Source organism: Herpailurus yagouaroundi, unplaced genomic scaffold (assembly GCF_014898765.1).
Source record: "Herpailurus yagouaroundi ecotype Mexico unplaced genomic scaffold, PumYag 188, whole genome shotgun sequence".
In the NCBI taxonomy this organism is placed as follows: Eukaryota; Metazoa; Chordata; class Mammalia; order Carnivora; family Felidae; genus Herpailurus; species Herpailurus yagouaroundi.
Genome location: NW_024412419.1, coordinates 20,373,643 through 20,396,090, shown reverse-complemented (window position 1 = coordinate 20,396,090; position 22,448 = coordinate 20,373,643). Strand labels below are relative to the sequence as shown.

The following is a 22,448-nucleotide window of genomic DNA, read 5'->3' as shown; positions in this document are numbered from 1 at the left end:
ATCATTTATTTAACTGATCTCTGTTGGGTTGTTTACTGTTTTTTCTCTGTTACGAGTAGTCCTTGACAATATCTTTGTACACACATACACACATAGGCTGTTCTCTTGTAGGGAATGCCGGGTCACTGTATGGGAAGTTTTTTTCATGCGGTTCTCGACCTTGAGTGCCCTCCTGAGAGGTGCCACTGACCTCTGTCCATCTGCCAAGCCCCTAGGCCGAGGGCTTCTCCCGTTTTTGTTTTTGTTTTTTTTTAAAGGTTTAATTTTTTTAACGTTTATTTCTTTTGAGAAAGGGAGGGCACATGTGAGGGGGAGGGACAGACAGAGAGGGAGAGAATCCCAAGCAAGCTCCACCATGCTAGTGCAGGGCTCCAACCCAGGAACCAGGAGATCATGACCTCAACCACCCAGGTGCCCTGAGGGCTTTTCAGTTTTGTTTTGTTTTTTTTTTTAATGTTTATTTTTGAGAGAGAGAGAGAGACAGAGTGCTAGTGGGAGAGGGGTAGAGAGAGAGGAAGACCATGAATCTGAAACAGGTTCCAGGCTCTGAGCTGTCAGCCCAGAGCCCTACCCGGGGCTCAAACCCACAAACTGTGAGATCGTGACCTGAGCCAAAATCGGACACCCAACTGACGAAGCCACCCAGGCGCCCCGGCTTCTCAGTTCTTAAGAAAGGAACAACCCTCTTCAGAACTTGTGACCAGAGGGAGACGGGCTGTCAGAGGGCCAGGGTGGGGTAGCATCCCGGGCCAGATGCTTATGTGCTGTTCTCAGCTCCACGTTGATATTATGTAAACGTGGAGAAGTTAATTTACAGCCTCGGTTTCCCAGGCCAGAACCTTGAGTCCTTCTGGAACCACGTCACACCCCAACAGGCTGTAAATGCTCCTTGGTGGGGAGGCCTGTTGAGCAGTGGAGATGATGCTGTTTCTCCGGAAGCTCTCAGGGTCTGTTCTAATTGTTTCCTTGCCCTCAATTAGCAGGCATTTGTGGAGGGATCGTGGTAAGAAAGTGAGTGTAGCTCGCTCAGGAGGAAACACAAATGAGACTCCTTCTCTGTCCTGAAGACCATTTGCAACCTAACTGCTGAATTAGAAATACACGCCGTTGTAATGAGTTGGGGAGAGACGCAGAGTGCTAGGGGCTTCCAGGGGCAGGGAGGTGCTTCCAGGGGGCTGCGGGGTGGGGGTGGGGGGGTGTGGGGGCGAAACCTTGTAGAGCAGGTGGCATTTATGTTGAGTCTTGGAGGCTGGGTAGAGTTGCAGCAGGAGGCCATGGGTGAGGGGTGAGGAAGGCTAGTATATGCAGGATGTAGAAACAGCAAAGAAGAGGCCTCCCCAAAAGTCACCTGCTATTCTCTCTGGTCCTGAAAACCATCTGTTGTCTGCTCTTGACTGCCTTTTTGCTCATGCCAAAGTAGGCACGACAGAGGTCCAGAAGGATCCTGCAGCTTACCGGGCAGGGTAGGGTTCAGACCTGTTGCTGACCCATGTGTCTAGCCAGCCAGAGAGCCCCCTGTGAAGACCAGGGTGCTGGGAAGGAGACCCAGTGACCGTGCCTTTTGCTGGCTGGCACAGGGCTTCTGGTGCTGAAGGACTTGGGCATTCAGGTGGACCGCTACATCGCTTCCGAGGTGTGTGAGGACTCCATCACAGTGGGCATGGTGCGGCACCAGGGGAAGATCATGTACGTCGGGGACGTCCGCAGCGTCACACAGAAGCATGTATGTCAGTGCAGTGGGACCCGTCCCGCCTTCTCTGCGTCCCTTGTGCTTTGCTCCGGGGGGGGGGGCCGCCCCCCCGGCAGCGCCCCCTTGCGTTCTGTTCATTCGCTCTTTTCCTTTGTCCTTTTCCCCAGCCTCTTCTCTTCCGTTTTCCTCCTGTCTGCAGAGGAAGATGGGCAGCCCCCAGCTAGCTTCAGGGCCTTTTTACTAGAGCGCCTTGGTTCCCGTTTTTCTAATACTTTTGGCAACAGCTTTACCAGCCTCCATTTCTGGGGGGCTCTGGCAGCGTCTTGCCCAAGTGACCCTTTGTCTTCCCAGTTATCTAGCTCTACCCCTGAAAGTGCAGGCCCTCGGGGATCCCCAAGGGCATTTGGAGGGTGTTCAGATGGCCCAGATACCATGTCCAAAATGTGCAGAGCACAAAGTACCCTCAGATGCAGCTGCCCAGCCCGGACTGCCTTCCCTCTAAGTGGCTGCTTTTCCTGTCAGGAGCACACTGTTTCCCTGCTGGCCTCAGAGATTATCCGGTTGAATCCCTTTGTTTAGGAAACTGAGCTCAGAGAGCCTCAGTGCCCATGGGGCGGTGTGTGTGTGTGTTTGGGGGAGGGGGGCATATATGTGGTATTAGGTACGAACGTATGTAGTGAGCATACCAAGCAGCTGGGTCTCCTCTCTCCCATGCCAAAGTACTTTTTTGCCAAATTCACAGATAATTTCTTCCTTTCTGCCTCTGTCCCCGGACATCAGGCCATCACATTACCTTTATCCTCCCAGATCCAGGAATGGGGCCCGTTCGATCTGGTGATTGGGGGCAGTCCTTGCAATGATCTCTCCATCGTCAACCCTGCCCGTAAAGGACTCTACGGTAGGTGCCGTGCTCGCCCCTCCACCTTCTGAGCTGGTGCTTCCGCACGTAGGTTTCCTACTTGGATATTTCTGCCCTGGGACGGCTACTCCCAATGACCCTGTCCTCCCTTGCCCTCCCTGTGCCCGAGCCACACCACTGTCTCATGCAGACAGCCCCAGCTGATGGCTTTCTCTTCCGACCTCTCAGAGGGCACTGGCCGGCTCTTCTTTGAGTTCTACCGCCTCCTGCATGATGCGCGGCCCAAGGAGGGAGATGATCGCCCCTTCTTCTGGCTCTTTGAGAATGTGGTGGCCATGGGCGTTAGTGACAAGAGGGACATCTCGCGATTTCTCGAGGTATAGCCAGCAACCTTGGTTTGGCCAGCTCACTAATGGCTTCTACCTTGGACTGCTGCTTTATCCCTGTCTCATCTGCATTGTGGAGCTGGGGACTGGTGACTTCTGCTTTGCAAGGGGCCTGTTTGGGAAGCTCAGGGCTTCCCATTTAGGGAGGAAACATTGCTAGAAGCCGACCCTGGAAAGAACCTGTGGTCTCACTCTAAGAGGTAGTGTGTGGGTGTGGGCCTCAGGGCTTGAAGGACTGTTCCTAAGTCAGGTGGGGTGCCAGACTCCTAGAGTTGGGGTTCTGTGTGGTGCTTCACTGGGGGAAGCTTTGAGATGGCCAGATCAATTTTCCCCAACCAGAATGGCTTGCCCTCACTCCCTGGCACCACGACAGATGCTCTGTGGCATCTGAGAAGGAAAAAACATGGCTTACCGTGGGTCCCAGCTCAGCTCTGAGCCGGCTGGAGCCGTGCACTCAGGATCTCTGTGGCCAGAGGCATTCTTGGGGTGGGCAGTCTGGGAGCTCGAGCCCATGCTCCCGCTCGGTGTTCTTACATTAAGCGCAAGCGTCTGTTTGGCTCATAATCTGGACACACAGTGAACGCATCCACACTCATTGGAACTTTCTTACTCAGAGCCTCTGGGTGAGCTAGAGGTATGTAGTCCAATAGGGTAGCCATCAGCCACGCGTGGTATTTAAATTGACATTAAAATTCCTCAGTCGCTCTAACCTCATTTCAAGTACTCGTTAGCCACCTGCAGCTACTCCATTGAACAGGGCAGACAGAAAACATTTCCGTCATCACAGGGTGTTCAGTTGGACTGCAGTGGTCTAGAATGTTCTAATGAGAGCATGTGGAATGTGGCTGGGTTCCATTCTGGCTTTTCCTAGAGGCTTCAGGCTGTTCCACTGTGTGGCTTCCTGAGAGAGGAGTAAGCGGCTTTGAGGCTGTAAGGCTCTAAAACTAGCAAAATTTCCTGGCGCACTCTGATTTTCCTCTGTTGCTCATCTTTAATCTTTCTCCTGTTTTGTAGTCCAACCCTGTGATGATTGATGCCAAAGAAGTGTCAGCTGCACACAGGGCCCGCTACTTCTGGGGGAACCTTCCTGGTATGAACAGGTTGGTGAGAGAGCCCGGGTCTGGGGTGGCTGCGGGTCGGTGTCTGCAGGCAGCTCAGGCCAAGGAGGAGGAGGTCACTGAGGGGCCCTCTTGGGCAGCCACCCCTGCTGACCAGCTTGCCGCTCTGCCGTGTTTTTCTCTGTTTCCTTCTCCTTGAGGGAGAAGGCGAGTCAGGGCATAGAAAATACTTGCCTGAGAAATCAGAAACTAATGGCCGAAATAGGACCTTTGAAAGGGCACCCTTTACACAAAAGGAGAATCCCCATGCTGCTGAGTGACATAGTTTGCGCTCCCACGTCGGTGATGGATCCAGACTGCGCTTGTCCTTAGTCTTCTAGGTGAAGCCACGGAGGGTGGATGTGGGATGGGAAGGAGTGGTGCCCACACCTGGGCCACATCTGCTCCAGGAGAGGGACCCTCGAAGCAACACTGGGCAGCTTAGAGGGTCCAGCTTCGCTTGTCATCCCCACACTTTGTTAGCTTCAGGTCCTTTGTTGGAAGGATGTTCTTTGTTTAGGTTACACAGGTAGAGATTTTATTTATTTTTATTTATTTATTTATTTATTTATTTTTCAACGTTTATTTATTTTTGGGACAGAGAGAGACAGAGCATGAACGGGGGAGGGGCAGAGAGAGAGGGAGACACAGAATCGGAAACAGGCTCCAGGCTCTGAGGCATCAGCCCAGAGCCCGACGCGGGGCTCGAACTCACGGACCGTGAGATCGTGACCTGGCTGAAGTCGGACGCTTAACCGACTGCGCCACCCAGGCGCCCCCAGGTAGAGATTTTAATGTCCAGATGTTCATGCAGGCAACTTCATTTTTTCAGTGGAATAAATGCATTCTAAAAAGGCCTATGAGGAGAAAGGCATTCTGGTTGAGAGTCTGTTTAAGAGCAGAGTGAGATCCACCCAATCTAGATATCTGTTATGTAGGGAAATATTTTCCAGGATGTTCTTTTTTTCTTTTCCAGAATGTTCTAAGAGTGGATTATATACCTTGCTATATCTATAAATCAGAAACATCGTCTAACCTGGCCTCAGTCTTCTCCTCTTCCTTTCAGCCATTAGCGTGAAGTTGTAGGAACATCCCTAGCCTCCTACCCATGTAGCAAAACTGCTTGCTGTCTTTTGTGAGGGCTTATTGATGGGAAGGAGATGGGTCAGGAGGATAGCTGGCCTGAAAACTGTTTCAGTGCCCTCCTAAGCTCCCAAGACGTATGTGTACTGGAAGGGCAGACTGGATTACGCAATCCGGTGTTTCATGGAGCCACGAACTCAGTGTCTCCTCACGGATCTTGGTCCTGTGGGATTATTCTCACTTGCTTCTTCCGACTCTAAAATTCTAGAACTCTGACCTTCGAGGAGGACCAGAGGTACCACAAGGGACCAAGTAGAGTGAGTGTGTGCGTGAACAGGGCAGAGGCTGGAGGCGCCCACTCAGGCCGTGGGTCCCTGTGGGTCCCACGCTGAGGTGGTGGACTGCCATGGGAAACCTTCACTAAGTATTCTGAAAGGTCAGAAAAGGTCAGCGCCGAAGGTGATGTTCAGTGATCTGCTCTGCCCTGTGAGAAGTGACACATTGAATGTCACGGAATTTTAGTCTTCTGGGGACTGTGCAAGAACGTAGGCCTTTTTAACTATACATTTAAGGTGCACACTTCGATGAATTTTATCCAGCATATACACCCATGGAAACTGTCACCATAGTCAAGATACAGAACCTTTGGTCACCCCCAAAGCCTGACAGATACTTTGAAAGCTCAGTATATTTAAAGATAACTAACAAGAGCGATTGGGTTTTCCTTCTTTGGGGCAGGTGTTACCTGCTTATTCGTGGATTGAGACCACTGTGGAACTTCCCTTTAAGGATTAATACTTGCTGCACTGTCTTTGGATGGCTGCAGTGTGTGTGCCTGTGTTTGGGGGGCGTTTGAAGGGGGTCACACGTGTGTGGGTGACATCAGCCCTCTTTTCCTTCTCCGTGTGAATCATGGCCGCCAGGCGCGTCCCCGATGCTCTCCTGGTCTCTGGCGTTACCTTCTCTTTCTGCCTCCTAGGCCGTTGGCATCCACTGTGAATGATAAGCTGGAGCTGCAGGAGTGTCTGGAGCACGGCAGAATAGCCAAGGTTAGCCCCCTGGCACCAAAGCCGTCTGCTGGGGGGGGGCAGGGAGAAGGGCAGAAAGGGCGGGGTGAGCCGGAGTGGCCTCTGGGGCCGTGTCCACAGCTAGGGTGGAGAATGCACTTTGGGAGGTGACACGGGGTCATGCAGCCAGTCGGCCAGAGGGGCGGGCCCGGGGGACAGCTTGGAGGGCAAGGAGAGAGATCAGAAGTCCTTGCTAGTCTCCAGCGCATCCGTTGAGCATCGCCTGCTGGTCCTGTGGGAAGCAGACACTCGATAAGACGTCTTTGCCACAGTCCCTGGATCCGCCCAGGCTTTTAAGCTTTTTGGCCAGGGCCTGTTGCACGAGCCTTCGGGACCGCACATCTCTCCCGTGATGTGGAAGCCGCATCTCTCTCTGGAGAAATCTCCTGGAGTGAGTGTACTAGGCGTCAGGGCCCACGAGAGCAGGCACCGACATTCGCCAACACTCTGCAGGGACCCCAGAGGTGTCCGAGCTCCCGAGTCGTTTGGCTTCCTTTTGCCTGCAAGTTACTTCACGTGTGCAAGAACCAGTTCTCAGAAGACTTAGGAAGTTCAGTCCTGGGCTCGAGCTGCTACTTCTCAAGTCCTTGGCCAGCGGGACTGGACTAAGGATGGCCGGGTGACCTCAAAGTGGGACGAAGAGCAGGGCGGTGGGATCTGCAGAGGCTCACGCGGGAGCCTCACCCCGGCCACCGGGACGGACCAGGCCTGACTTGTCAGTGTCAGACTTGCCTGTCCCGGCAAGGGCCTGGCACATGTGTTAGACACACAGCCGGCAGATGAGTGCTCATTCTTTTCCTCTCCTTGTTTCTAGTTCAGCAAAGTGAGGACCATTACTACTAGGTCGAACTCCATAAAGCAGGGCAAAGACCAGCATTTCCCCGTCTTCATGAACGAGAAAGAGGACATCTTATGGTGCACTGAAATGGAAAGGTAGTACTGAGGCCGGGTGCTGGTGTCGTGGGGTGTGTGGGGTGAAGCAGTGGCTGTCTGTGAGGGAGGAGGGATCGCTGCCTCCTCCGGCCAGGCTCGTACCTTCCACAGGTACCCTGTGAGCGGTGGGTCCTCCCAAGTGCTTCCTGACAGGGCAGGTTCCTGGGGAGGACTCCTGTGCATCGTGAGGTTGGTCACACAGGGTAAGAGGGGTCTAGGAATCGGTTCGTGGTGCCTTGGCTCGCTCCCAGAGGTCCTTGCTCAAGCTGCTAAACCACAGGATCTTCCTCCACTTGTGCTGCTCGTTGTAGGTACTTTGCACACCGGGGCAGTGCGGGACCAAGGTAGGCCTCACGGCCTCAGCACTCTGATTTGGTGCAAACCAGACTCTGGGGCTAGATTACCTCTTCAGTGTCAGTGTAACTGCAGCTTAGCCAAGAGACCATTTATGCAAATGAACAGAACAAACAGAAACTTGAAGCTTCTGAACTCAGGCAAGAGTCCAACTCCTTTGTTGAGTCTGCTCTTGTGGAGAAGAAGAAGGTGGAGGGGGCGGGGGTGTATTTATGTATCTAAATGTTTATTTTTTATTATTTTTGAGAGAGAGAGAGAGAGAGAGAGAGAGAGAGAGAGAACACGTGCATGGGGGAAGGGCAGAGATAGAGGGAGACACAGAATCCGAAGCAGGATCCAGGCTCTGAGCTGTCAGCACAGAGCCCGACGCGGGGCTCGAACTCACGGGCTGGGCGATCGCGACCTGAGCCGAAATCGGATGCTTAACTGACTGAGCCGCCCAGGCGTGCCCTAGGGATGTGCATTTAAGTATGTAGACTTCCATACCCGCCGTGCCTGTGTCTCCATCTTCTCAGGCGGAGGTGTTTTTCACAAATGCTAACTTTGTTTGTACTGGGAGGCGCCTCTCGGACAGCGATTATCTTACTTTCCTTCAGGTCCACAGAAAGTGGCTGGGTGCCTGAGTCATGCTTGGTGAAGAAGGGCAGAAGATTTGGCAGACTCGCCCACGCCCACATTGACCCCTGCCCTTTCTGCCTTGTGTCTCTAGGGTGTTTGGCTTCCCTGTCCACTATACCGACGTCTCCAACATGAGCCGCTTGGCGAGGCAGAGACTGCTGGGCCGGTCATGGAGTGTGCCCGTCATCCGCCACCTCTTCGCTCCGCTGAAGGAATATTTTGCTTGTGTGTAAGGGACATGAGGGCAAACCGAGGTAGTGACACAAAGTTAAACAAACAAACAAAAAAACAAAACACAACAAAACACCAACAACATGAGGATGGAGAGAAGTATCAGCACCCAGAAGAGAAAAAGGAATTTAAAACAAAAACCACAGAGGTGGAAACACCGGAGGGCTTTGCCTTTTGCAAAAAGGGTTGGACATCATCTCCTGATTTTTCAATGTTAATCTTCAGTCCTATTTAAAAACAAAACCAAGCTCCCCGCCCCCCCCCCCTTTTTTTTTTTTGGTCAAACCTTTTGTTTTCTACTCTTTTCAGAGGGGTTTTCTGTTTGTTTGGGTTTTTGTTTCTTGCTGTGACTGAAACAAGAAGGTTTATTGCAGCAAAAATCAGTAACAAGACATAGTAACGATACCTTGCAGAGGAAGGATGGGAGAGAAGGAAGAAAGGAAATTCTAGAGAAATCTATATATTGGATTTTTTTTTTTTTTTTTTTTTTTTTTTTTTACTATATATCTCTTTTTGTTGTTGTCTCTAGCCTGATCAGATAGGAGCACAAGCAGGGGACAGAAAACAGGGACACTCAGCGGCAGAATTCCCTCCCAGCCACTGAGCTGTCTTGCCAGCACCATTCCTGGTCATGCAAAACAGAACCCAACTAGCAGCAGGGAGACAGAACACACAAGACCCTTTTATACAGTATTTCAGGTGCCTACCACACAGGAAACCTTGAAGAAAATCAGTTTCTAGAAGCCGCTGTTACCTCTTGTTTACAGTTTATATATATATGATAGATATGAGATATATATATAAAAGGTACTGTTAACTACTGTACAACCTGACTTCATAATGGTGCTTTAAAACAGCGAGATGAGTAAAAACATCAGCTTCCACATTGCCTTATGTGCAAAGGGTTTTAACCGAGGATGGAGGAGGGAGGCAGCTTGAAGGTGAATCGTTAACCATGGCGGGCTTTCCCCTTGGTATTTTCACAAGGTGAAGGAGGAGAATTTGGGAACCGCGTTCTCCCGCTCCTCCCTGCCAAAAAGGGGGTGAGAGGAGGTGGTCGGACCGTGGAAAGCTAAGAGTGGGATTCATCCAGGCTCACGCAATAACCTTTTGATTTTTTTTCAAAAAGGAGACTCCCTCGGCAAGATGGCAGGATAAGGGGTCTTCATTCCCAATTTCTCACATTAGCCGATTCGAGGGCTCCTTGTGGTGGGATCAGAAATAATCCAGAGTGTGGGAAAGTGACAGTCAAAACCCCACCTGGAGCAAATAAAAAAACATACAAAACGTACTGGTGCTTTCCTGTCTAAGTCGCCTTTTGTGTGTTCTTTTATGAGGCCCTCACCATCCACCCTCTGTGCACAAGGCGGCTTCTGGCCCCTGGAATGTGATGTTTTTGGTCATCTCCAAAGGCTGCAGTTTTATACTGGGAGGCTGATGACACCTTTTGTTATAATTATTATTATGGTTCTGGTTATAATTATGTTTGTTTTCAGATTTTCTTTGAGAAAACAAAAACCCAACCCCCCTCCCTTTCGGTTTCAAACCAAGGTGCGGGGAGCAGGGTGCTTCTAAGTTAGTGGTGGCCCTGGTGCCCTGGCTCCCCACCCCTCGGGCCAGGTGGGCCACCGGGCGCAGCGACAGCCAGGCGGCCAGAGGAGTCCCCGAGGCCGGCCTTCCGGGCGCGTCCCTCTTCTCTTCTACTCCCCTCCTCTCGAGTCCCGGGTGTCAGGGCTGGAGGGAGGACCGGGCCATCTCTCTCCTCGTGTGTATGATTGGAGTGGTGTGTATTTCTTTTCTAGTACTTGGTCTGATGATAGCTGTGCTCTTCGTTGGAGCCAGCAGCACCTGGAGCCCCCGAGTGCACTGACACCTCCTACCGAGGCGGGCAGCCTGGCGTTGGCGGTAGGCAGGGACAGCATTGGTGGCTCCAGGGTGAGGGCCCAATGGGCAGATGCTTGCCTGGATAGATGGGGTGTAGATATGTGGCATATAGAGATATATATTTTATAATGGGAGGGGGGATGGCACCTCCTGGGACTGGCAGGGCTGGGAGGTGTGCTGTCAAGCACATGGTCCCGAGTTCGCATCCCTAGAAAGATAGGGCCTACGGTGATAGGCGCTATATAAATACATAGATAGGGTCACGTATAAGAAATATTATGTAGTGGGGAGCGGGGCAGGGGGGCTCAGGATGCTGAGCCTCGGGTCCCACTGCAGACAAGCCCCACGCCAATCAATCAATCCCACACGCATACACAGGAACAGAATTCTACCGATGCAGAATGGACGCGTGCACGCGTGCACGCGCACACACACACACACACACACACACACACACAGCCAGGGGGCTCCCAGCGCCCTTCTCCCCAGGATTCAGGACTTCGTGGCGTCGGCCCTGCAGCTCTTTACCTCTGTTGCCCTGATTGCAGGTAGACTGTCAATCCCAGAAGTTGCTAGGTGCTGAAGGCAGGAAAAGGAGGAGGTTTTATTTTCGCAGGTGCTCTCCTCTAGCAGGTAGCGTTCTATCTCTTTTGCCCCTGGTGATGTCAAAAGATTCTTCTGTTAGCAACCTGTGATACTGACCTGCAACTCTAGGCACCAGTAAAGTCAGCCCTCGACTCCCCCTACCTATTCTCCCCCAACCAAAATAAAATTGACATCCAGGTCTGTCTCGGCCAAGGGGGCTTCCATTGGAAAAAAAAAAAAAAATGGGACAGTGAAACTCATCATTTAAATAAAGCAAATTAATAATTGGTGACAAAACTAAACCAAGGCTTTGAATCCCTTGCTCGTTGCTCAGGAGTCCGCGCACAGCTGGTGGCCGTGGTCTCCTGTTCCTTTTAGAGGTGCTCGGTCCTGGGCCTCAAGCTACTATTTCCTTGTCAGATTGGTTTTTAAAATCACAGCCAGTTGCTTCCTGCCGGCTCTGTGACACGGTGGCAGGTGGCGATGGTGGGCCCCCCTGGGGCTGGAGCAGCTAGGAGGGGGGATCCGTCCGCCCCTCCCTCGTTGGAATCCCTGTACTAAATCGTGGTGCTTGCCCGTCCCTTCCTCCAGCCGGGCTCCATCCTCCTGGCCTGGAGTTCACCAGCACCACTCCAGGAGGGCTGTGGGGAGGAGGGCTGCCTCAGGCAGTCCAAGGTGCTCCCTCCCCCGCTGGCCAACACTAAGGTCTTCGCAGTCCCCAGCGTCAGGACCGTCTCTTCCGGGCCTTTCTTCTGCAAACAGACTTACTGGCTCTCTCGGCCCTCCTAGGCTTTTCGTCCACTGCTTACGCGAAGGGGTTTGCCTTTCCCGATGGCCCAAGCTCCACCCAGGGGGTCGGTGTGGGGATAGAAACTTGGCAGCCATGGATGTGGCAAAGCCTGAGGGCTTAGTGTGGGCCAGCCAGCTTGCTCGGAGGAGGCCTGGCTTTTGTGGGTGATAACCTAAGAGCACTTGTTCCTCCTGGTCTAGCAACCTGACTAGGCCCCGGAACGGGCCAGATGACAGTTCACAATCACCAGCTTTTCTTCCAGCCCAAGCCGTGGGCTTGGTCCCACAGTAGAATTTGAGAGGGTGTAGGGGACCTTGGGGATGTGCCAACTTGGCCATGCCAGATGCTCTCAGTCTACTTCCAGCCCCAGCAGGGGTGCTTCTGGGGACATGTATCTGGTCGCTTTCTAAAGGAGGGCTGTGCTTTGGCTGAGGCGGGGTCGTGCGAGGATTAAGGTGGGGATCGTTACGCTTGCTGTGGGCGAAGCCGAGGGTAGAGGCACGGAGCGGAGAAACCAGGAGGGCCTAGGGAAGATTCTGGAATATGTGCCCATTGGGATCTTCTTTGTAACGAAATGTACCCCTGGAAACCAGGGCTTCTAGGGACTGAGGAGGATGCCTCCCCGTTTGTTGCAGGTGCCAAGTAGAAGGTGGGGCCAAAGAGATTGGTGGCTTTTGTCCGGGGGAGGTAGTCGGGGGCCTGTGCCAGGGTCACAGAGCCCTTGGTCGCCTGTCTCAGGAGGAGGTGAGTCTCCAGCAGGCGGCTGCTGAGCCCCGTGGGCCTCAAGCTGGCTGGTGCTAAGCCCCTTCCCTGTGGGCTGACTAGAGAACAGTAGTAGGCTCAGGAAGCAGCAGGTGAGGACCGGGGTGGGGGGAGAGGGGTCTCGCGGTCAGTACATGACGACATGAGTGCGTTACTATCTGTTTTTCTCTCTAGACCCCAGAACTTGCCTGCTACTGAACCTTCTTCTAGAAAGCAAACTTCCCCAAAGAGCATCCAGGACCTCTTAGCTTTTGAGACAGGCCTGGGAGTGGTTGGCTGGTGGAGATGCCCCTGGGAGTCTTGGTGAGTCGCTAGGGTGCGGATTGGGACAGCAGGGAAGGCTGCTGGACCTTGAACTGGGCTAATGAGGCCCGGCTCCCCCTCCGTCCCTCTTTGCTGGCAGCTCTGGGAGAGCCTACATGGGAATACCCGCCATGTCCGGCTCAGGAAGGTCTGTAGCAGGAGCAAGGGAAGGAAGGTTTCAGTGGAGCCGTCTGGGAAATGTTCGCCAGGAAAACCCGCAATCAGTAGTCTTCCCGCGTTTGGTGATCTAAGTGTAGGTAAAGCAGATCTTGGAGGAGGTTTCGAATTCCTGTCGCTGTTCTGCTTGGCCAGAGTTGCTGTGGCACTGGGGTCTTTCAGAGGAGTCATTTTTAGGAAACTTGCAGGATCCCCCTCTGTGGGGTTAGGGCTGTGGGACCTGCCTGGCAGTGTGATCTGAGAGAGCTGGCAGTTTCCTTTGGTCAGAGAAACAGCAGACCCAAGATTCTGGCGAGAACAGCATTTCTAGCCAGGCCCCATCTTGATCCCAGGAGGTGAGGAATCTGAATTTGTCTCTCCGCTCGCTCCCGGTGCTTGCGATTAGAGGTGACACTGGAGTTGTCCTTGGCAGGAAAGGCTTTCCTCCAGCACAGGCTTGGGCGGGGGGCGTTGCCGAGGACTGGCCTGGAGCTGGCATGGCCCTGCCGGCCTTTCCCTGCCGAGGCAGGGGTTAACTCCAAATGTGTGCAGGACCTGGGAGGAAAGAGGAGAGGTTAATGGAAAAGATAGACTGCACGGTTCTCACAGAAGCTCTCGAATCTTTACGTTTTGGTAAAGGAAGCCTGGGGGTCTTTGGGAGGCAAGGGCAGCCCCTCTTGTCCCTGGGTGTCCTCAGAGACCTGGCTGAGACGGGCCTTTGCTTGGTGACCTCTGGCTCACCACAGACCCTGGGCAGTCGAGTTTTGGGGGTGGGAGAAACCAGGAGTGAGGACAAGGACGGAAGGGCCCTTTGCTCGTCGTGACTCTGCCCGAACGGAGGCCCACGGGCTCCTGGAACTCTGGTAACTGGAAAACTCCCCCGTTCTGCTCTGCCCGAGGGCCGTGGGAGAGCGGCTTTCCCCGACCCCAGTCTGGCCGGCCTCCAGCCCGGCGCCTGAGGAGCTGAGCAGGGATCGAAAGCCTCGCCCCGTAGTCCCATTTCACTTCCCAGACCGATTCGGCTGCACAGCTCTAGAATTCACCAACCAACCAAAATGCCGAAATTTCTTAGAATACGCAGAGGGAGGAGGTGACTCAACAAGGTGCTAAAACATTTTATTAAAAATATATATTGTTAAATTAAGTCTGCTGTCTGGACAATGACTGTTTGTTTTGTTTTCTTGTAGTGGAGTTTAAAAGAGACTATTATTTTACTCTGATATATTATTATTAAAAAGGCATTTTAACTTTGTACTTGAAAACTAAATGGGCGGTTTCATGTGTTTTAGCTGAGGCATTGAAGTAGCGGGTGCTTACTTATTTGTGGGAAATCATGTATTCATACTGAAGAATAAACTCCGTAGCTGATTGGGTGATACCTTTTACTGTTACAGACGATTTCGCTTTGACCCCGGCGGCAGAGCACTTTTATTCCACATTCCACGCAGCTAAATGCAGGACTTCCTCCCCGGGCCCCGCCCCCCCCCCCCCCTTTTCTCTTCACTTCCTCTTTGCTCCTTTTTTTTCTTTTTTTTTTTTTCCTTTGGTTTTGTTTGTTTGTTTGTTTTCCTGGTTCCAGCACCCTTTCACCACTGTATTTTTTTTTTAGGGTTGCTTCTCTATTTATTGACAATAATAATGTACATTTCACAGTCTGGTTCTGGAACATCCGAGGAGGGGCGCGGGAGAGGGGCCCCCGAGCGGGTCCCCATCCCCGTCCCCCTGGTGTTCCGTTGTATCTCTGTGTAAGTGATGCTCGTGACATAGCTGTTTATGAAATAATTAAAGAGGTCAATGCGTACAGCAGATGTAGAAAGTCTGTCAGTTCCGCCTTCATCACATTTTTTTTGTGCCCAGAAGACTATAATAAAGCTCCTTTCTAATGTACTTGTGCTGGAGAACACTTGAATAAATGGACTGTTTTTGTGCAAAAAGAAAAACGGAAAAAGCACCGTAATAATGTCCTTTTGTCTTGCGTCTCCTTCCCCCTGACATGACTGTTCACAGCCTTCCCAGAGGGGTCAAGTACCCAAGTGGGGAGGGACTAGCTTTGGGTCCAGACAATGCAGTTTCTCCCTTTAAAATATCACCTGTGTGAGCATTAAGTAGGGGCTGTAAACTGGGTGAAAAAAAGGACGGTTTGGTCAGCTTGAAGCTCAGAGAAGCTACATAGTGAGACGGGGGGTGGGGGTGGGGGGGTCTCTGGCAGAGCACGTTCTGTCCTGGGCTGAGGGGTAGAAGTTTCCAGGCTGGAGCCATGAGAGGAGGGCCTCGTGCCAGCGCCCAGGCCAGCCGAGTGGAGGGCCTTTTGCTTATGGGCTCTGTTGCCCTCTCCAGGGGGTTTCTCCAACACACAAAGGTGTTGAGAGGAAGGCAGCTGACAGGTAGACAATCTGGACTGCACAAGGGACCCCGGGACAAACTGGGGCATTTGGCCTAGGAAGGAGGAGAGATGTTTGCAAACACTGACATGGTAAGCCTGAGGGGCTGGGATTGTTGGGGTAGTTCCACAAGGGAGCAGAAGTGGCGACAGTCGGCAGGAAGTCAGCCCATTTCAGCTCCGCTTAAGATCCTTTGTTTGCCCCTGGCCAGCAGTGCAGTTGAGAGGTGCCGGGCAGCCATTTGGGGATACCACCGACCTTCATTGAAACCCCGAGTCTGGGTCCCTCTCACTGCCCCTCCTCAGAACTGTCTTGCTGGTGGCTTGAAGAGCCCATTCATATGCAATGTCCCCTTCATCCTTGCCACTCTTCCCCTAAAAGTCACTAGTTCCGGTCTCCCGCCATCTAAAAAAACCAGAATGTAAGCACATACGAGAATTAGGATGTTCCCCTTACGGATCTCAGCTCTAAGACCCTGGCATTCTGTGTGGCGTTTCTATCTCCTAAGTGCCAAGCAAGTTCGGCCAGTGGCTTCCTAAGGGAGGATTATTCAAGGTTTCTTTCCTACATTAGACCTAGGGAGAGGTTTAGGGCTGCACCATTTTGTTGGCTGCTTTGAAAGAAATTGTAAAGGGAACATTTGAGAAAAGGGAGACAATAAGCTTTTTTTCATGGGCACTTTTCTTTACAAAAATGTAAATGTACACTTAACTTTTATCCTACTTTTTTTCTCTATTTTTCAGTGTTGATGTAGAATGCTTTTTTTCTAAATGGCTGCATGGCATTTTCTTGTTGGATGTCTGTTTCTATATATATGCATTTTATTTTAGCTATAAATAGAGCTGCAATAAATATCTTGATGTGTTGGTTTTTTTCCCCCCCTATATTTTGTATTTTTTCTCCATAAGCTAGATTCCCAGAAATGAGACGTCTTGGGGCCGAACGATGAAGATTTTGGTTGGCTCCCGACACATTGGCCTGATTGCCTCTCAGTGGTCAGCAGATAGTGGATCTTCAGTTCTGAGGCTCTCAGTTCAGAAAAACAAACACAGTCCTTAGTTTGACCATCTCAGAAACGTGTTAATCCCGGTGAGGAAGTGAAGGCTCAAAGCGGTTTGTTTTTTTTTTTTCCCCCTGAGAAGCTGGAAATCTGTAGCCAGAAGCAAGAGGTGGAAACAACATTGGTCACTCAGTTTGGAAAAAGAACTCACCTGGGAGTACCCACCTGGAGGCAGCCTCGGGAGGATGGAATTCACACTGAATCTTTGAGATGCTGCTTCCAAGGCTGAGGAGAAATGGGAGGGTGTCATGGGTACCCTCTAGCTCTGAAAGCCACGCTGGGACCTCCCAGTGCCACCTGAGCTGGAGGTGGGCGGTCTGGCCAGAGCTCACGGGGAGGGAGCCACCGGGGCCATTTCATTAGTAAAAACCGTCTTGCGAAGTTCCTGCCTTTAAACCAGGTACCATCCGATGGTGGCGGAGAGGGACAGAGAGGGAAGGGCCAGGGCTGGGCAGGAGTCAGGTCGTTGTGAAGGGACGGAATGCCCAGGTGGGTCTGCCCGGGCTGGGGAGGAGATGCGCCACGCTCCCAGGCTTGCTGGTTCAGGAGCAGCTTCCTTGGGTTCAGCAAGGTTGACCTGGTGAATGCAGAGCGGAAGAGAGGAGAGAGGGAGACGAGAGGCTGTCTCAGAGCTGGCTGGTGGGGAGGCTGCCATCCACAGCAAGGCCAGAGGTGGTGGGCACAGGCAGTGGGTGTCCGGTGTGGGGGGGTGTTAGGCGAGGGGCTTCAGTGAGGGGCAGAAAGTGTGTGTCGAAGATGGGGGCACAAGGAAGTCCCGTCCGAGGGGGACGGGGCTCCCCTGCAATGGGCTCCTGGCATCACCCCCCAAAGCTCCCTTTCTCTCTGGCTCTAGTACCCTGTAACAGAACGAGGCCCGCTGGCCTCAGCTGGGAGCCTCTGGGGGAGGCTGCCGGGCTGGGAGGGAAGTGCCTGGGCAGAGTCCTCTGATGGGTGGGCGGCTAGAACAACAGTTTTCAGAGCTGGATTCAAATCTCAGAAAGCAACCCAGCCGACCCCTCATTTTCAACGCTGAAGTCCCAGGTGCCCTGAACTGTATCAGAAGAAAGAGGACAGCATGTAGGACCCTCGGATCTGAATCCTGTGTGACCTTGGGCAGGTTAGCTACCGGTCTTGAGCTCAGTCTTCTTACTTGGAGGCCCGGGTTCCGTCTTCTTGTCCGTCAAGCATGTGGCTTTTGGCTCCCCTTCCCCCCACCCAGGTGTGGCCGTAGCTGTGGGGCCTGGGGAGACACACCCGCCGCCACCGCCACTGGCCCTCGCTGAGCCCAGGGCTTTGGCCAGAGTGGGTGTGCGGTGGCTGAGGGAGGGAACCCAAAGCCTCTCAGAAGCTTTCACTCTGCTGGAAGCGCAAGGCCCCACCTCTCGCTGCATGACCGTCCCTTGCCTGGCCCTGACTTGACCCATGTGACAGTGACGTGAGCACTGTAGATCACCCGGGGTCTGGGTTCTGCCTGGCCCAGCGTGAGGACTTCCGCAATCTCCCTGCCCCTTCCTCCCCTCCCCTCCTGCCTGGCTCAGGGATCTCCCTCCACAGGGACCGCCCTTGTCTGCTCTGAATCCCACTCTGTCCTCCTGCTTGGCCATGGCTCTCTCTGTCTGGCACCATTGGTCTCTGTTTCTCCCTGGCATTTCCTAAATGGCACCCATCGATCTTAAACACACGTGCACACTTGACCTTGACCTCCCTCCAGATGCCCTATTCCTCGGCTCCTCTTTACAGCAAAGCACTCCTGGGATCTGACGACTCGGCTTTCTTCCTCCCATTCTCCATCCATCCCAGTGGGGCCCTCACTCCATCACCCTGTCACCTCTCAGGAGCTGGGGCCCGGGTGACTCCTCCTCCCTGAACCACCTTGTTCCCTGGGCTCCTGACATCACACCCCGTGTCTTCCTACCCACCTCCCACTCCCCGACTTCTTTGACTCCTTCCTGTTCTCTAAATGCTGGAGAGCTCCAGAGACCCCCTGTCTGCTTTCACCCCGACTTCCCTGAAGCCCAGGTTCTCCTATCCAGCTGCCTGCTTGGCCTCTCTGCTTAGGTGTAAAACAGGCCCCTCAAATGTGACCTGCCAAAAGCAGGACTCTTGGTCTCCTCCCGGCTCTCACACTTCACTACATCTTTGTAACTGGTGCTTAATTGGTGTCAAAACCCTGGGGCTCATCCACCATTCCCCTCTTTCTGTCACAGCCCACTCCTCAGTCACCAGCTCGCACTGACAGACCCCTCTCCACGTATACCCTCATCGGGCCACTTTCACTGTCTTACTTTTGCAGCTTTCCCCAAGTCTTCATCATCTGGCCCCTAACCGGTCTCTGTCTCCATCCCGTGACAATAGATCTCTTTGTTCTGTTCCCGTCCCTTTCGGTTTCGGCCCGTTCAACACGCAAAATGATCTTATTGAAAAATCAAACTCTTAAAAAAAAAAAAAAAAAAAAAAAGCCCATCCGTTGTGTGCACCTGCAGGGAGCGCAAATCCTTCTCACCCTGGCCTGCAAAGCCCCGCCCTCCTCACGCGCTCCGCCTGGGCCTCCAAGCTCTTTCCCAGCGCAGAGCATTTGCACGCGCGCGGTGCCCTCCACCTGGAAATCTTGCTCCTCTCCCTCCTCGGCCTGTTCGGCCTGTTCGCTCTCATCCAGGCCTCGACTCAGAGAAACGCTAACTGCTGTTTCTCAAGTGCTTTTGTGCCCACTGCTTTCTGTCACGTGTATTATCTTCCTAGCCCTCGCCCTCTCCGCTTCTGACTCAGGAGTTTGCTTTCCTGGCTGTCTTTCTTCTCCACTCAAATGAAAGCTCTGCAAGGGCGGGAACTTTCCTTTGTTTCTGCAGTGTGCCCGGGGCCCAGACCGGGTCCTTACATAACGATTGCATAGGAAACCTAATCATTGCTAGAGTTGACATGTATTGAGTGCTCGGCGTGTACCAGAAATCATTTCTGCATTATTCATTTAACCTGCTCAACCCTGTGTGCTGAGTGCTATTATCCCATTTTACAGATGGGCTACATACTGTGCTTGTGGTTGCACATAGGGGCAATGCCCAAATTTCAAACCCTCTCTGCTCGCTGCAAGGCTGCAGGTCACAGTCCGAGTTACCTGCCCCTGCTCTATCTCTCACACATCTTGGGCTGGTCCATTAGGGTCTCTGTGGCAGTTTCCGGCTCCCTCCCCAGAGGTCTGGGTGTGCAGCCCCCCACCCCTGCTTCCCTACTTAGACCTGGCTCCTCCTCCAGCCACACCCCCAGGGAGCTAGCTCTTCAAGGTGTGGGGAAAGGAGTTGGAAGATGGGGCATGGGGGCACCTGAGTAGAGTTCTTATTTCATAGCTTTTCTGTGCGCAGACATTCCTACTGGTACCAGTTCCTTAAGAGAGGCTCCCCTGGCTCAGATTAGGATGTCCTCTCCCCTAATTTTCTGGTTCAGCCCTTTATTTCCTTTGTAGTTCTTATCATAATTAGAATCGCTGTGTTTACTCATTTGTTGTGTCTCGCTCGCTAAAATGGAAATCCAGGAAGGCAGAAATAGAGTCGTCTTGTCCTTTCGTATACCCCCAGAGGTACATTGCATGTTTGTGGAATGAATGGGTAACCGCAGGCAGCCCCACACCTGTGTGATCTCCAGGATAGTGGCTCTCGAGAAGCCTCTTGCTGGGCTGAGCAGGGTTTCTGGAATTTTTTACAACCTATGGGCCTCAGTTAGTTCCAGCTCGGTTGCATAAATGTTGGTTATGTCCACAGCGCACAAAGGGCAAGGAGAGGGGAGGCAAAGTTCATTACTGAGTGTCCACCAGATACAAGAAATCCTAGCCCGCAGCTGCCAACAGTGACCGAACTTCCCATGGGTCCAGACTTGTGCCAAGTTCTTTACATGCATTAGGTCACTTCCTATGCAAAGACCTCATAATTGTGCCATTTTACAGATGGGAAAATTGAGGCTTATCAAGAGTACCCAACTTGCCAGGTAGAAGCTGGATGGACGTGTGTCTGACATGCCAGCCCAGAGGCTGTTTCCACTCTCTAGGCTTCCTCAGAGGGGGGCTCTGCCCAGGGGAAGGAGACATCTGTGCTCTCTGCATTGAAGAGAATGGACCACGAGTCTTTAAAAAAGTTGATCTGACTCCCTGGCCTAAAATTATGTTACTCGCACCTTCAAAATAATCAAAAAAGGGGTAAGTGAAAAATCAGTCATTATCCCAACCTCCCAAATTTAACTGTTGTTGGAATTCTTTTCTCTTTCTTTTCCATGAGGCACATATACAACTTGATTCATTTAAGGCTGTATTATTCGTCAATATAGTGTTTTGAAATAATAATTACTTTTTGAGAATTCATTGCATGCTGGATACTACTTTTCTGTTAACATTTTACTGTGAGCATTTTCCCCATCGCTATTTTGAAAACATCATTTTCAATGGCTGCGTATTATTCTGTCTCACAGATGCAACATAATTTTATTGAATTCAGTTTTTCCTCTGAGCAGTAGGGAGGGTGGGGGAGGGGGGCATGGGGGGGGGGCAGGGGTGGTGGGAGGGGACTCCTATCCCTACCACCTGGGAGCTTGGAGGAAGGGTTGGCCTCTGACCCCCACACACACGCCCCCATCCCCCTGGCCTGGCCAGCCTAGCTGTCTTCTCCTCCCCTGGGCCCCCTGGGATTTCTGGGGGCACTGGCAGGTCCTTCCCTCACCTGTGCGGGCCTTTGCTCAAGGGCCTGGCGCCCTCATCTGCTGTGATGACAGGATACCCTGTGACTGAGACGCACCCTCCCGGCAAGGAGCACAGCCTAGTGGATCGTTTATTCAACCTGGTGTCTGTACGTGATCATTTTCTAGCATAAATGTTTGAAATGTGATTTCAGGTGGAAGGGCTCGGGACCCATATTAGTAAATTGGCCCTGGAAGGATTGTGTTCTGTTGGTGGCAAGTGAGGGCACCCGAGCGCCCCCCCCCCCGCCCCTTTGACCAGTGGAACAGGAGGTTGAGAAAGGGCAGGGGCATTAGGGGTTCACCCCTATCTGGGCGGGGGGGGGGCTTGGGAGTGTCTCCGTGCAGTTTTCAGAGGAAGAGTTCTTGGGTGGCACCGCGTGAGGCGGTGGGTGCAGTTGGATGCTGGGGTGCAGTGGTGGGGTCCCGGATGGTTGGGTTGTAATCTCCCAAACTAGGAAGGTGATTTCACTGCTCTGAGCCTCTGTTTCCTCACTTAGGGAAATGGGGGTGATAATGAGATTATTGTGGAAATTACAAGGATGTTGTGTAAATGGTCAGCACCAAGGGCTGGGCTGGGCTATACAGAAGCACAAAAAAATGCTGCGTATACGTGTGTGTGTGTGTGTGTGTGTGTGTGTGTGTGTGTTTGGTAGGTCCAGGAATGGACACAGGTTTGAGATGTGTACAAGGTCGCCAGGGCCCACAGCCTCCTGCCTTGGTAGACTGAGGCTGTGAGGTCCCCCTGTCTATGTGCATTTTCCTCCACGTAAATCCTCCATACCTGGGCTTCTAGGTTAACTGAGCCAGAGGGAGGGCCCTGAGGACTTCTGGGTTTGTAGCCCCAAGGGGCTCAGCTATGAAGGGATTCCTTCTGGAAGTGGAGAAGAAATGTGTGTGTTGTGGGGGACCAGGGGTGCCGCTCTCTCTGTCCTGGCTTGCCACGGAGGGGAGTTTGGGACAAGGGCAAGAAGTGGGTCCTGCTGGCCGGTGCTCACCCCTTTTGAGTTTGAGTGAGGTGTTTATAGGATCCTGGAAGGAGCAGGATCCAAGAGATCTGGGCCGGATTCACCATTCACCTCCTGTGGCCAGCGGGAGGGGGCAGCTATGCCTGAACAGGCTGCTGGCCTCATTCCCTGCAGCTCTGAGGAGCCAGGGACCCCCAAAGGCCTAGGAAAGTTTGGTCGGGCTCCCCCCACCTGGTGGTGTGGTCTTTTGCTGAGTATGGCATATGGAAAAGACACTGCACTCGGGGTCCAAGACTATTCCCTGTTGGTTCTAACTGTACACTTAGTGGGCAGGTTACTTGACCTCTCTGAGCTACAGTTTATTCGCCTGCAAAATGGGTTAACTTTCTGCTTTAGCAAGGTCCTCAGAGCGTGACTGTAGGAAGCCACATGAGGTGAGGGTTATTGAAACCCCTGGTCAACCTGGTCTAAGGGGCCAGCCTCTGCTAGAGTGCAAGGTCAGAGACAGGTTCCCCCCCACCCTTC

General features: G+C 52.7%; 1 protein-coding gene across 6 annotated transcripts in view; it reads left to right on the top strand.

The window, feature by feature from the left end:
• Window positions 1-8,463, top strand: part of DNMT3A (DNA methyltransferase 3 alpha) — a 100,278-nt gene extending 91,815 nt beyond the window's left edge. For all 6 annotated transcript variants that reach the window (XM_040496221.1, XM_040496225.1, XM_040496222.1 and 3 more), the window contains 7 exons: window positions 1,578-1,723; window positions 2,498-2,588; window positions 2,778-2,926; window positions 3,950-4,035; window positions 6,095-6,164; window positions 6,997-7,115; window positions 8,179-8,463. In XM_040496221.1, coding sequence (XP_040352155.1) covers window positions 1,578-1,723; window positions 2,498-2,588; window positions 2,778-2,926; window positions 3,950-4,035; window positions 6,095-6,164; window positions 6,997-7,115; window positions 8,179-8,320 — 803 coding nt within the window. In that variant the 3' untranslated portion in view covers window positions 8,321-8,463. The remainder of the gene's footprint in view (window positions 1-1,577; window positions 1,724-2,497; window positions 2,589-2,777; window positions 2,927-3,949; window positions 4,036-6,094; window positions 6,165-6,996; window positions 7,116-8,178) is intronic.
• Window positions 8,464-22,448: the final 13,985 nt, after the last annotated feature.